The sequence below is a fragment of the Saccopteryx leptura genome, chromosome 2 (genome assembly GCF_036850995.1).
Source record: "Saccopteryx leptura isolate mSacLep1 chromosome 2, mSacLep1_pri_phased_curated, whole genome shotgun sequence".
NCBI classification, from domain to species: Eukaryota; Metazoa; Chordata; class Mammalia; order Chiroptera; family Emballonuridae; genus Saccopteryx; species Saccopteryx leptura.
The window spans coordinates 138191723-138207564 of NC_089504.1; the positions used below are offsets into that span (position 1 = coordinate 138191723).

General features: G+C 39.0%; 1 protein-coding gene across 6 annotated transcripts in view; it reads left to right on the forward strand.

Annotated features, from left to right (window-relative positions):
• BICD1 (BICD cargo adaptor 1) overlaps positions 1-15842 on the forward strand; it is a 233090-nt gene that overhangs the window by 184616 nt on the left and 32632 nt on the right. For 3 of the 6 annotated variants that reach the window (XM_066368923.1, XM_066368924.1, XM_066368926.1), the window contains exons 6-7: positions 545-696; positions 11014-11221. In XM_066368923.1, the coding sequence (XP_066225020.1) occupies positions 545-696; positions 11014-11221 (360 nt within the window). Of the gene's footprint in view, positions 1-544; positions 697-11013; positions 11332-12288; positions 12483-15842 lie in introns of those variants that run through there. The other 3 variants (XM_066368928.1, XM_066368927.1, XM_066368925.1) reach the window with 2 other exon arrangements.

A 15842-nucleotide genomic window follows, 5' to 3' on the forward strand; every position in this document is an offset into this window, starting at 1 on the left:
CAAACACATAATTTTTCCCCCTTAAACCCAAAATATAGATTGATAGTTTGCCATATACTCGTGTCATAAGTTGCAATGGCCTGTATCTTTTATTCTTTGTTTCAGACCACCGAGCACAGGTGACTGCAGAATATTTGAGGTCTATCTATCATATTTCAGTTGGAAGCAGTGCTTTTCCCCTCACTTCTCCTTGATATAATTCTTCTTGTATAAAGTTTCATTTTGGATTCCTTCATGTCTGAACATCCCATACTCTCAACAACTTGCATTAAGTAATGATTGAACGATCATTACCTTAGCTCCTGATATTGACACTGGTTCATGGCTGGCTCTAGGGCAACTTAACCACATTATGGAGTCACAGCATGTCTTGACATTAAAGAAAAAACTACCTTTTGTCCAAAGTACATAGCTGTGTTTATTCAAAATTTAATCAAATCTACTTCACTTCCCTTTATTAAAGTAATAGACCCAGCATGAAGAAATCTGTATGATAGGTTTTCCTCATAGGAAAGTTGTAAGCATTGTGATTTTTCCACTTTAGACAGCTGAGGTGGCCCTAGCTAATCTCAAGAATAAATATGAAAATGAGAAAGCAATGGTGACTGAAACGATGACGAAACTTAGAAATGAACTGAAGGCTTTGAAAGAAGATGCAGCAACTTTCTCATCCCTGAGAGCAATGTTTGCTACAAGGTAAGTCTTTTTTCTTCCAAGATTAGGTGTGATACACGGGGGAAAGGCTTTAAAATTCACATGCGTGGCCTGACTGGTGGTGGCACAGTGGATAAAGGTCCCAGGTTCAAGCCCCAAGGTCGCTGGCTTGAGTAAGGGGTCACTGGCCCAGCTGAAGCCCTTCCCCAACCTCCGTCAAGATACGTATGAGAAAGTAATCAATGAACACCTGAAGTGCTGCTGCTATGAGTTGATGCTTCTCAGCTCTTTATCTCTATGTCTCTGTCTCTCACAAAAAAAAAAGTAAACTTCACATGTGTACCTCTGTGTGTGAAGATAATGGAAGAGAATCCACTCTGACAAATCTAAGAACTTTTGTCCTGTTTTCCAGTGCCCTCTACTGGACACACTGGATCAAGCAATTCCTTTACATAGAAGCATTTATAGATTAATACAACAGATTAAAAAAAATACTTCCAACAAAGGAAAAAGTCCTACTTGCTAAAGTAGCTAAATATAATCCCCAGTGAAATTTACTATCACCAAAGTATATAAAAGTACTTATCATTATTAAAGATTGCATGAGAAAGATACCATCATAATGAAGATTAATATTCATCATATCAGCTACTTAGACTTAATACATTGATGTAAATATAACTTCTAAAATATAATTATATAACCAAGTGTTTTACATTGCCCAAGTAATTAATTACATGCATATTAGTTACCTCCTCCCCCCACCAGTTTCATTACAAGGTGCCACTGTATTTTTTTTTAACTTGAAGTGACTGTTAAGAATGTATTGAGTCAAGGCATTCCAAATCCTGAGATTTTTCACTATGTGACTTTTTTTTTGAATTTTGAAGAGTTTTATTGCAGGAGAAAATTAGTTAAATATGCCGGCTGCATATGGCTAACACAGGACAATTGCAGACCCAAATCTTGCGTGCTGAGTATATTTCAGAGGCTGGTTATATACCCTTTGACCACATACAGGTGGGGGGACATGACAGCATGACATAATCATTATCAAGATTAACATTTAACAAGATTTACGTTACATTAACAAGATTAACATTTGTCTAGGGGATTTATAGAAAACGTTAAAACTTTCAAGGTAATATAATCAAAGATTCTCAAATCCTTTCAGTATCTATCTCTCCTCCTTTGCCTAGAGAAGAGTAGTCAACCTTTTTATACCTACCGCCCACTTTTGTATCTCTGTTAGTAGTAAAATTCTCCAACTGCCCACCAGTTCCACAGCAATGGTGATTTACAAAGTAGGGAAGTAACTTTACTTTATAAAATTTATAAAGCAGAGTTACAGCAAGTTAAAGCATATAATAATAATTACTTACCAAGTACTTTATGTCGGATTTTTGCTAAGTTTGGCAGAATAAATCATTATAAAACAACTTACTATAGTTAAATCTATCTTTTTATTTATACTTGGGTTGCTCCACTACTGCCCACCATGAAAGCTAGAACACCCACTAGTGGGCGGTAGGGACCAGGTTGACTACCACTGGCCTAGAGGTACACGTTAATCTCGGAATTCCAGGAAGGGAGGGAGAGCTAAGATCAGTGTAGGGTGGTACGTTAATTCTGCCTCCTATTGAAAGGGAAGAAGTTTCTCAGTTAACCTAATTCTTTCAGAGAACTTAAGACCAAATGACCCTAGTTGTCCTTGTAAGTCAGGAGACTTCTATATTCCTCTTCCTCCATTTTCCAAGGAAAGAACAGGAAAGCCTGGCCTTTTCTTCCTAGAATATCAATATTAATTTGCAGCTTTTTGGTACCTTACAACATTCCCTACTGGCTTTATGTCATAAGTCAAACCTTTGACTTAATTTACTGAAAAGCATGAGGCTGTTGTGTAGGGATATTAACTTATAACATATAACAGATATTTAACAGACAGCATTAATAGCAATACAGTTCACTAAAGAAACAAATGTTACTGATCAGTTTCCCATAAATTGCACAAACCTTTTGTAACTTTTATAAAATTAACTGGCTTTTGTTTTACCCTAGTTTCCCTTCTCCCCAGTGTCTGATTAAAAAGGAGTCCTTAGTGAGTTTCTTCCTTCTTTAGCCGTATGTAGACCAACCAGCTTCTGGTTTGTGGTTGGAGTAGGGCACGCTATTTTTCTACCTTAGCAGCAGTGGGAGTTGTCAGGATCACGGTGTGTGGACCCGTCCACTGAGAGTCAGTCCTTGGGTGATGTACTGGATTTCCTGGTAATGTTGGACGTGCCTCTCAGACAGTCTTTTGAACAGTTTGCTGAGTAACCTGTAAATCAGGGGTCCCCAAACTTTTTACACAGGGGGCCAGTTCACTGTCCCTCAGACCATTGGAGGACAGGACTATAAGAAAAACTATGAACAAATCCCTGTGCACAATGCACTTATCTTATTTTAAAGTAAAAAAACAAAACGGGAACAAATACAATATTTAAAATAAAGAACAAGTAAATTTAAATCAACAAACTGACCCGTACTTCAATGGGAACTATGCTCCTCTCACTGACCACCAATGAAAGAGGTGCCCCTTCCGGAAGTGCGGTGGGGGCTGGATAAATGGCCTCAGGGGGCCGCATGTGGTGGGCCGTAGTTTGGGGACCCCTGCTGTAAACCCTACAAGTACTTAGGGAAGGGGAGGTTGCGTTTCCTTAACTATTTGATTCATGCATTTTATTTGCCTGGACCTTTTGGGTGCCTGTAGGTACAATATAACTTCAAATTAGCTTCTAATTAATATTGAGTTCCTTTCCTACTAGCTTTGAGACTGTGGACACAAATGCAGGTCCAATACTTAGAACAGACAAGCTAAACCTGGAAAGAATTCCATACAGCAATTTCCTTACTTTGCCCAACATTCACTTGGACATAAACTGAACACTCAGATATGCCTTCTGCAATAGATTCTAAGTTTGACTTTTCCAATTATCCCTTTCCTGTTGGCAAAATCTTTCTCTAATTGGCTTCAAACAAACCTTTGGCAATAAGGGTCCCAAAACCCCACTGGCTTTGGGTGGCACCTATTCATTTGAATTACTATGTTCTGATTTTGAGGCAGACTGGAAAAATATAAAATAAACAATAAAATTCAAACAACTAATGTTAACAATACTATAACAAGTATCCTAATACAATAAAATCACTAAAGCCTATTAGATTATTAAATGAAACAAAGTTCTAATATAACAAAATCCAGAATAAAATTCTTACAGTCACAAATGTCCTTAACATGTTAACGTAATTTCACTAAGTCTGTGTTGACAATATTGCTGCTTTAAATTATTTACAACTGTAACCTAATTTCTATTTCAATCTGAGAAATGTCCTAAAGAGCAGGAGTTACACACATTCAGGAAAAGTCCACAAGGCATTGGGGCTTTGGAGTTGTGGTCACATTCTGCATTTTACAGCTAGAGTCTGTCCCAGTGATTAATGTTTCTAGCTGGAATTAAGAGCAGGTCCCAGCCTACAATAGGCATGGGGCCATTGAGACAAGAGGAATAAAGGAGGCACTATACATTAAATAAAGCAACAGAGATAAGACTGTCAATACCCACAGTAGAGATCTTTGAGGGATAAATAAAACTCAAATATTCAGGCAAGGCATAATAAATGGCCCTCCTGTTCACAAGAAATGAGATCAGTTTACCTGCTACTTGGAAGAAATGCTCTAGGCTCGCTCACGGTGATGTGAGATGGGGCCAATGGCCCTGGGCACCTTTAGCCTTCAGTGGCAAGTTCCAGCATGCTGGGAAAGGTCAGGTCACAGGTAGCTGGATTAGGGCTGGAAGAGACTGAACCCTCCCTCCGTGGAACAAGGGGGCAGCTTACCTTCTCATGTCCCTTTTTCCCACAGCAAAGGCATATCCCTGGTGGGGGTCGAGAAGCATGGCAGGCTTTAGTTCAATGACCTTTCGTTCTACTCTTGAAGCAGGGCCCTGATGGAATCCTATGAAGTCCTTTCAGGGTGCTGGAGCCTTTAAGGTCATGTGCCAAGAGCTGGTATTTCCTGATCTCTTTTGGGCTCTATTTGCCTTTTCTGTTCCTTTCTTGGTCATTATAGACATTAAAAGCCATGCTCAGAAGATCTTGCTGAGGGGCTTGAAGGCCCTTTTCTGTCTATATAAACTTTTGGAAAAAGACAAAAACAGCGTTATTAGCTGGATCAAATAAAAGGATAAAAGCTTGCAGGAGGAACAGGTTTGGTGTCTCCTTTAGAATTCCAGAGTCTCTCCACTGTTGAATAACTCAGTACATTAGCATTCAAAAGAAATTTTAACAAAAGTGTGATAAAATAGATTTGCAGGAGTTTCAGGAGATGACTCCTTTCCTTATATTACCTAGCACTAAACAATATTGTTTCAAAATGATAATAAACTAAACATTACATAAGAAGACATTATTAACAATTATTACATATTTTCCAAATATTTAAACTAAGATCTTGACATCACAGGGCTATGATATAGCAGATAAAAAGAGAATTTTCAAAAGGCCTTTGAAATAACACATACATTTTTAACATGGAAAATATTTTTACACAACAAGGGAACCTTGGTACAAAAAGGAAGTCTTTTGAAATTGGAAGGCTATATAATTCTATATGCCTTAATGTAAAGCCAGTAGCCAGGGACACCATCACAGCCGCCTGGCCCGTGCAGGTTCGCATTAGATTCGGACAGACGGTAATGAAACAATGGAGCGAAAAACTGGTGGGCCATCATCTTTAATCCTACCTTGCACCTGGCGAGCAAGTAAAAACACACACTGGGCTCCAAAACCCACTCTTCAGCGCTTACAAAGCTACTGACTTATCCAAGTTTCCTAGAATCAAAGGTTTCTAGCTCACTAGCCTCATTCTTTTTTGTTCCCCATCTCCTTCTCTCTACACAAACTCTGCTCTAACTGGCTTCTCCTTCAGCACTCCACCATCTTGGCAGCCTCTCTCCTCTCCTCCACATGGCCTTTCTCTGCTCTCTGCTCTAATGATAATCTTAGGAACCAAGAGAGAGCAAGCTCCTGGTCTGCCCCACTTTACAGTGTAGAAACCAAAACCTTTAATCCAATATACAAAGAAGTCTTTGATACAAAGTCAGTTATCTGAGGCATAATGGGATTCCTCACGAGAGTGCCCCACCCCACATCATGTAACAGTCAAGGGTGTGGGGAATAGCTTAGTCTTAAAATTAAGCCTTAGGCTATAATGACCCGGCCTGCTTACAGCCTGTCCCCCACACCCAAAGCAAACTATAAGCGAGCAAACGTATATATCATATTTACAAACTTATTTGACCAACACTTATTATTAGTGCAATTTTAGTACAGTTTACAGTAAAAGAATTGTAAACTACTACCCCAATGAATTATTGATTGAGATAAATAAGAAATGGTCAAAATGCATTCACTATTTCATAACTACCCAGCTGACAAAGAGATATTAATTTTCTTTTGACCCACAGTAATTTACACTATTTAGGTCAACATGAGGGGCAGGATGCCTGGGATTCTTGGTGCCCAGGGGGGTACTGTTATGGCTAAAGCAGTGGGTCTCCCCCATGAATCCCATGCCTCCCATATTAGATAACAACCATGCCACATGAAGGAACTGGGGAAGGGGAAGGGAAACTTGGAAGGGACCCTACACCTGCTTCGGTCCTGCAGGAGAGAGTTGGAACCCTCCTCCCAGGGCTAGTTTTGTTCATTTTACACTTATTTCCCCTTCTATAACTTTCTGCACATCAGTGGAGGGCAATAAGCCATTAATCCTAATCCATGGAGGGCCCACGGGACCCCTATGTCCTAGGGAAGGGAAAGGGAGAGGCAGCTGGAGGTCCTGTTCCTGATAATCCCATTCCCTGTAATCCTGTTACTCATGATCCCAGTACTCCTTCTGGAATGTCCTGATAATTCTAACACCTATAATCCTGTTACTCATCATCCCATCACCCATTCTCCTGCCCCGATAATCCTATCTTCTATAATCCCATCACTCATGATCCCATCACTTTTCTGGAATTGCAGTTCATATCAAAGAACTGATAACCAGCAAGTTCTACACCTGTGGTTTGTTAATTTCTAATTCCTTTTTACCAGGTCTTGTTTCCTTTTCTTTTTCTAAAATTTTTCTAAAGCAAGGTTCTAATCTTTAATGCTGTTCTTACCCTGTATTTTCCAAATGGGTAAAACTTCATTTGGTCAGTAGACGGATATCTGAAACTAGTTTCTATTCTATACTTTCTCTAGTCACTTCACTTCACCCTTAGTTGTCCCTTTGCCCTTCTCCCACTGCTGTGCTCACAGCACGTCCTGGCCCTGCTTTTTTTCTCACCCAAACCGCTTACTTGTCAGCCCTTTGCCCCAGAGGCTGGGGAAACACTTCAAACTGTCCAGGTGGAAGGCAAGAATTAGCACACTAATATAAAGCAAGAAAAATAAGATGGACAATTAACTAGCACCCAGAATAAAGAGTGTTTGACTATAGAGGACACAAGACAAGAAATAGGAGCCAACAGAAGAAAATAATTTCTTCAGGAGAGAAATCAGAGCCCTGAAGCTAGGGATCTTGGATCCAAGAGATTTTACATTTTTCAGGCTTGTTTTGCAAATTTTCTTTTACTTTTGCCCAGAAATTTCTAATTTTTCATGCAGAAATTCAATTTAGGCCTTAGAAATACACATTAAACAAAGACTTCACATACACAAATTATAATTTAAGAAATTTAAATGAGCACACTTTACTTATTCCAATTAAAATTACACTAGAGATATTTTCTGACAAACAAAGAGACAGAACAGATTACTTACTCACAAGGAAGGGGTTCCACTTTCAGGGGCTTCTCAGGTGTTTTCCTAGCCACGTTCCCGGAACTTAGGCTTAGGCACCAGAGATTTCCACTCACACACCACACAGCTCAGGGGTTTCAAACAGAAACAAGGAAAGCAAAGAACGAGATCTCGACAAACACAGAGAAATCTCTGGAAGTCCAAGGTGAGACTAATAAATCCAGGTTAGCCCAGTCTCCACTGATTCAGTGTGATGCGAGACTGACTAATCCTGGACAGACTCAATCTCCATGATGCCTTCCTGGAGCACAAACGAAGTCCCCACTAAATGTCTTTTACTGAGAGCACAACCAGATACCTCTGGAAGTTCTGGGCAGGATGCAGTCCCCACTAATGTCTCCCTAGAGAAACAGACGTCTCTGAAGGCCTGAGGCAGAACTGGTGGACCTGGTCAATTCAGTTCCCACTAATGTCCTTCTAGAGTACAAGCAGATATCCCTGAGAGTCTGAGGCAGGACCTAATCCCCACTAATCGTCCTTTCAGAGGATAACCAGACGTCTCCCAGCAAAGCCCGAGGCAGGACCTAAAAACTCCACCGAAGTCTCTGTCTTGGAGAGCCTGTTACATGGGTGAGATCACGTCTGATCTCCACACAATAGCCCAAATTGACTAGTCCAAAACAGAACAGAAAAGCAAGAATTTAGAGGAAAGCTAGAATTCAGTAAAGCCAAAGAGTTGCTTTACTTACCTCCTTGATTTCTCAGCCAAATTGCCCAAATTGTCAAATTTGGGAACCGGGGGTGTCTACCGGAAAACTGTCTGGACCCCACAGGAAGACCAGGAACCCTGGAACATCTCAGGTGGTGCCTCTCCTTAAGATTCAAGTGGGGCTGGGCAGCTCAGCAGAAAGTCCGTCCAATTTGGGGTGTCTCTATCCAGTACATGAAACACCGGATCCCGGACAAGCCCCCAAATGTTATAAAGTACAGCACCCCAGATTCTGAAAGGCACTGTACCTCACTTCGAGTCCACATAGAGACACCCAGTCCAGATGAATTTTGAAGTTTTTTTTGTTTGTTTGTTTTGTTTTTTACAGGGACAGAGATAGCCTCAGAGAGAGGGATAGATAGGGACAGACAGACAGGAACGGAGAGAGATGAGAAGCATCAATCATCAGTTTTTCATTGTGACACCTTAGTTGTTCATTGATTGCTTTCTCATATGTGCCTTGACTGTGGGCCTTCAGCAGACCAAGTAACCCCTTGCTCAAGCCAGCGACCTTGGGTCCAAGCTGGTGAGCTTTGCTCAAACCAGATGAGCCTGCTCTCAAGCTGGCAACCTCAGGATCTTGAACCTGGGTCTTCCGCATCCCAGTCCAATGCTCTATCCACTGCGCCACTGCCTGGTCAGGCTTGAAGAGTATTATTGAAGGAGAAGATTAGTTAAATATGCTGGCCGCATATGGCTAACACGGGACAATTGCAGACCCAAATCGTGCGCCAGTATGTGACCTTTTTTGCTGTCACATTTTATTGCCAAAATAAAAACAGTTATACGCATATCTTACATGATGCAAACTCAGTACAAAGTTCACAAAACATAACTATGCCTTTATTTGCAAATTCAGTAAATAATTTACATTTAGCTGATACAAGTGTAAACCAAAATCCTGAGTTAAATAAAGCCCAGAATCTGTCTAGCTTTCTTTGGGTTTCAGTAGAGAAAGGCCCAAGCTGATACTTTGTGATTGACTCTCTGGAGATGGCAGATAGGAGGCCAAGTGCCCAAGGGATTCCAGGGGTGTGAGGGAACCAAAGGGAACTGACTTCTGGGTCTCCAAGCATGATAGGAGTTTGGGAGTAGAATATAGTTATATATACCTCTGGCCAGGGGAGGCAGGGCAGAGAATGAAGATGGTGCACATACCCCTCCCTCAATGATGAAAGAAATCAGGATTATATGTAAAATTAAGAAAACAAATTTACTCTTTGAAAAAGAAATCAAAACATTTTTAAAGGCTCAATCTGATTTATATAAGAATTATTTCCCCCAAATACTGCATTTTCACAGAAATGTGATTTTTTTTTTTTTTTTGGTATAGTAATTGCCTTATTCCATAGTACTTTTTAAAATATTGTTATTTGAGCCTGATCAGATGGTGGTGCAGTGGATTGAGTGTCGTACTGGGACACGGAGGACCCAGGTTTGAAACCCTAAGGTCACCAGCTTGAGTGCTGGGTCACTGGCTTGAGCATGGGATCATAGACATGAGCCCAAAGATCACTGGCTTGAAACCTAAGGTCACTGGTTTGAGCAAGGGGTCACTCACTCTGCTGTAGCCCCCCGGTCAAGGCACATATGACAAAGCAATCAATGAACAACTAAGGAACCACAATGAAGAATTGATGTTTCTCATCTCTCTCTCTTCCTGTCTGTCCCTATCTGTCCCTCTCTTTGTCTCTGTCAAAAAATAAAATATTGTTATTTGACCCATTAAAATAAATCCAGGATCCTGAAATTCACACTGTATTTAAGCCCTGAATTTTCTTATGATATCTCTACGGTGCTTTTTGACATGCAAGGTTAAAGAAAATGAGCACCCACCCAGATTTCAAGTTCTTTCACTACAAGGTCTCTTTCTTTAAAATGCCATAGGGCGTCTGCTGATTCCACAGTATACCATGTATTTTGGATAACTCCACAGAGTCATAAAAATACATGAAGAACATTTGTTATTATTATCTTAGTAGGTAAGTCAACTCAGATAAAACTCTAATTATGTGAATGACTTTTTTTTCCAACGTGTATGTGCTCAGGTTTTACCCTTGATGGGAATAGATATCACTGAGCTTACCTTCCGGCTGCAGCACGAGTATCAAGCCTGAGTACAGATGTCTGACAGCCTTCTACATCTGTATCAGATCCTGTGCAGATTTTGGGTTTCTTTGGCATCTATTGCTTAATCTTCCAGTTGAAAAATCATTGAAAATACTCAGGTTTTTAGTTCAGACAAATCTGCCCTACTGAAAGCAGTGGTGGCTGCAATCTGTGCCCAATTAAAATAAAGCCTATAAATATAGATAAAGAAGGAATGGTTTTCTTTATAAACATTATTATTCTTTTACATGCTACAGGCATCGCCTATAAGAAACTTGTCACATTACTCCCAAGAACACGTTACATGATAGAAAAAGCCACTGTAACAAATCTAAGATGCTATGAACACTACCTGGGACTTGACTGCTTATTCCTGTGTCGCCAGGCAGCAGTCCCCACAGTAACTATCCTTGGGGTGTAAGATGTCACCTTTTAAGAATGTCCCCATATGTACTCCATTGTATAGATGAACCGTCAATCGTTGAGCCTGCTCTACTGTTTCTAATTGTCTACTATAGTAGGGTTACCTCAATCCTGCTCTAGGAAGACCGGTCAGTGTTCTAAATATCTAAATTCCAGTAAAATCTATTACTTTTCCATTTAAATTTCAAATTCAGGTTTGCCATGATTTTCTCCTGACGTTTTTGTTTCAGATGTGATGAATATGTCACACAGTTGGATGAGATGCAGAGACAGTTAGCAGCCGCAGAGGACGAGAAGAAGACTCTAAATACTTTGTTACGAATGGCTATCCAGCAAAAACTCGCCCTGACCCAGCGGCTGGAGGACTTAGAGTTTGACCATGAGCAGTCCCGACGCAGCAAAGGCAAATTTGGAAAGAGCAAGATCGGCAGCCCTAAAGTAAGTGGGGAGGCATCAGTCACCGTGCCCACCATAGACACTTACCTCCTGCATAGGCAGGGCCCACAGACACCCAACATTCGGGTCAGCAGTGGCACTCAGAGGAAAAGGTATGCCTGCAGCAATCTTCATAGTACGGTGCAGTGGCCAGATTTTAATTAACTGAAAAAATGAATGTGTTCTTATTGTGGATGATGGAGGAAGGGAAGGAAAAGGAAAACTGGGAATGGGTATATAAATGGGCCTTACTAATGCTGGGGTTTTTTCAAAGCAAAACTTTTGATAATTGTGTTTATTTATTCCTTTCTGTCCTCCACACACCCCTTCTTAATTAACCATAATATGACTTTGAAGTGTCAACATTTTTGCTATTCCTTGTATGCATAAATATACAACTCCCTTACCTCCAACCTAAAAACTGGTAGATAAATGTGGATATTAAGAATGAAGCTATATTTTACATGGATGGTCATTCTAAAATCATTATACCTCTGGTAATGGTTCTTTCACCAGCTTCTCTTTAACGGGGCAAGAATATGACTATGTTCTCTTAGGGGAACTTTTGTTTGTGTTACCAGAACTGATGTCTATATTTAGGTAAAATGGGATGGAATGTGTATAGTCTTTTTCTTAAAAGAAGGTTTTTGTGTATTTTTATTTGGTATGTGAATGTTGCGCAAAGAAATCACTTGTAAGGTTTTCAGCGGCCTGATTTTTCTCATCTTTATTTTTCTAGAGTCCTGGATGTTGAAATATTTACCCTATGTTTTCACTTAATGGTGAAACTTTTATTTTAGGAGCTTTCAGTAAGAAATCAAGTAATATAAATATATTCTATTTGTGGTACAAACTAACTATAATAAATCTCTTTTTCACTATCTAATACAGTTTCCAAATGGGGTTGTATCCTGGTGGGGAAACTAAACAATTAGTAAAAAATCTTGATTTACATGTTAAAAAAAAATTAAATGCCAATAGAAATAATGTTGTCACTGGTGAGGCTTTGAAAGGTAATTAAAGTAAAACTTTTTTGTTTCCTATATGTATTTTCTTGGATCTCCTGCAAGACAATTTTCACCTTCCCTTTGTGATCAGAGCCGTCCCAGGACTTCAGGGGCTTCCTACCTACAGACTTTATTAAGAGTTCCCCCTGATCCCACCTCCACAGAATCATTTCTTCTGAAGGGCCCCCCTTCCATGAGTGAATTCATCCAAGGGCACCGGCTCAGCAAGGAAAAAAGGTTAACCGTGGCTCCACCAGGTAAACATTTTTTCCTTGGGTGCATGTGACGCAAATGACTAGCTGAACAGACAGCTCTCCCCTTCCTTCCAACCACTCACGCCCACCCATCCGCAGAGCCTAACTTTGATGACGAGCACATTTCGACAGCTCAACTAAAAACACCTTTACCCTTAGCCTCCTGTTTCCTCCTTTATTCATCCAGACCATCCTTCCTTAGGAGTCTGCAGGGACTTCCTTTGAACCAGCAAAGATGGAAAATGAGAGTTGGAAGGAATGGGGTAGGTAGAGGGCGCAGTGCAGGACGCACACCTGGGTCCTGTTTGCAATTTGGTAGCTCATAGCAGTTCCATCTTGGTCACGTTTTGTTATTTCGTTTTGAATAGTTTTAAATAAAAAGAAAGTCCTTTGGGGCTCATCTCCTTTTGTAGTGACTCAGAATGTTTCCTCAATCTTTACAGACAAAAGTAAAATCCTCTAAAGCTGTGCTCCTCAGGGACATTCAGGTCTTTACAATGTTCTTGCAATTTGCAAGCCCTTATTCATTTCTGCTTACCCATATGCTCACAATTTACTTTAGCTTCACTGTGTGGCGTTTTTCTTTTTTCTATGAAGGGCTGTCATTGAAAACGTGACTTCTGGCAAATAAAGTTAATCTTTTTGAGAAGCCCCTGCACGCTGTCTAAACATCAGAGGGAGGGCACAGGAAGCCCATGGAACAAAATAAGCCCAAGGACATCGATTATTTGGCTATCACAGGGAATGAAAAATTAAAACTGATGAAGTTAGTTGTCAGCAGTTAGAAACTCAGAGATTTCACATGGGCATCTGTATTTCTGGCCTCCCTTGAAAGATTCTGAATATCGGGCAGCCCCAGGTCTGCATTCACGCATGTCAGCAACCTGTTAGAACTACGTACTGAGCTGCTGCTTTTGAACAGGGCAGGCTGTGCAGTTAGCCGTCCCTCTCACTCCGTTACTTTAACCCAGGCTGCCGAATGCGGTTCTGTTATCTCCTGGTCACTACTGTGGCCTTTGATTTTCCACCTTTGCCCCAGGTATTTTTGTTTGTTTACTTCGATTTTACCTTAATTCCTTTTTGGAAACCTCAGTCTTTGGATCTCTGATACTTTGCTTATGTGATTCATGAATGAGCCCACTGATTGGAATTAAAAGATGTGTGGAAGTTTTGAGAACATGTTAAACATTCTGCAAATATTTGAGAAAATCCATAGTGACAATGACTTGGAAGAGCCTAACAGTCAAAATGTAACCCCCCCCCCCCAAACAAAGAACAACTCTAAGAGTGTTTCTACTTTCATAGCTCATTTCCTATTGCTTTAAACCCCATAGGAAGGTACCTGGAAGTACCTGTGAATTACAAAGTGGTAATGATTAATTTGGATACTTGACTTAAATAAAACCCCACAAGTCTTCTTAGTGTTACAAATAGATTTAGTAGCACTGTCTACTAGAACTTAAAAAAGAAATTTTATAATTAATGAGTAGCCCTAGTATCTTAATTTTAAAAGTATCATGTTGATAGAATTAAAAGTTAATAAATGAATAGTTATTTTCATTTTGTATATGACTATTTGATCATTGTTTTTCATGAATATGTATTTTACATTCTTGTTATTACATTGTGGAAACCATTAACATTGTGTCATAAACTTTTCCATGTTGCTATCTAGTCTTATTTTTATTTTTAAAGATTATATCATACATTTTATTTCCGATGTTACCCCATTAATCACTGCTTCTCCTGTTAACCACTGAGATAGTTTTCCATTATTTATGATATTATAGAATGCTGCTGAGACTATCCTCATGCATTCAGCCTCTCTAGTTTTTCTCAAGAGTGAGATCACTGGGTTAAAAATATGAACATCTTTATGTTTTTGCTCCATTTTGACAGTGCTGTCAAAAAGGATATGTCAATGTACTATAAGCTCCACAAAACATTTTTCTCATTTTCACACATTCTAAATCTTTCTACTACTTTATGCACACTTGACTCATCTTGCAACTCTGAGGCTAGTTAACATACATGAATGAGACTACCATTATGTTGTCTTAAATTGTTTGATTTTGAATAATCAGAAAATGGCATTAGACTTAAGTTTTTTTCTGTGTACAAGATTAAAGATATAAATAATGTTAGTCAGTGTGATCCCTAGGCCAGAAAATCACTTCCATGACAATATAGTATCATCATATTAATAAACCTTATTTTTAACCATTTATTTCAAGTTAAAATAATAAAAGAGGAGAGGGTGTAAAGTTGTTATTATGTATATCCCAAGGAATATTATGAAATCAACCAAATTAATTTTTAATAAATTCTCAGATCAATCCAGCAGCATTTTCTAAAAGGTTTCAGTTAAATGAATTACCATAGAAACTGAGTAACCAACTATACCAAACAAATTGTAGCTTCTAAAAATATTTGCATTATTGACTATGTATCTATATTTTTAGGCTGAACTATATTGGGAAACACACACATATTAAACATTATTTATGATGTTTTTACCTTGCAAAATATTTTTAAAAGGTTGAAAAAGGAAAAACATGCCTTATATAACCAACCCAAGGTTCTATGTGAAAATATCTTAAACCCATGGGAAGTTATAAAGTTTATGAGTGTTCTTTATTCATGAATTTATGTTACTAATTTTTATAAAAGTTAATGGTTAGTAAAAATATGTAGTCATCATTTTTAAAGGATAATTCACTGTTAATTTATTAGAATGGTTTTTTTTGATAGACTTTGTTTTCTAAAATGTAGTTTTAATATATCTTTTTAGGTAATTTTAATTATTCTAATAAGCACACATAAGGGTAGTTTTTCTATTGAGGATCATTGGTCATTAAATCAAAAAGAATGAAATTAATTTGGTTTGGATACTTTGGTTGAGAATTGAGAGCTATAAATCTCATTTAAAATGTTAAGGCACAGAATATAAAATATTATTTACCATATATAAGAGATAGTTTTAAATATATTTTATTTCTATGAGATGGTTAGCAGAAAAATCCCATCTTCTTCAAGGCATAATTTCTCAATATCTGGAGAATTAGCTCTAGGGTGGAGCACAGATTTTCAAAATTAGTAGAATGTTTTATACTAATTGATTTGCAACCTTTTGGAGGAAAATTCTAGCCCTGGCCTCTGGCTCTGGCTCAGTCTGTGCTACCTCAGCCTCTGAAATTCTGTTTCTGGGCATGGCCTGTTGACTTTCTTATTCTTGATTTTATCCCTACCCTGTTACACAAACTCCAGTTCCTCCAACATGAGCCTACCAGCTGGACTCATAAGGAACCCTGTTGTCCTCAGCACATTTACAGTCAGGCAGCAGATAGTGTGTCTGTATAAAAT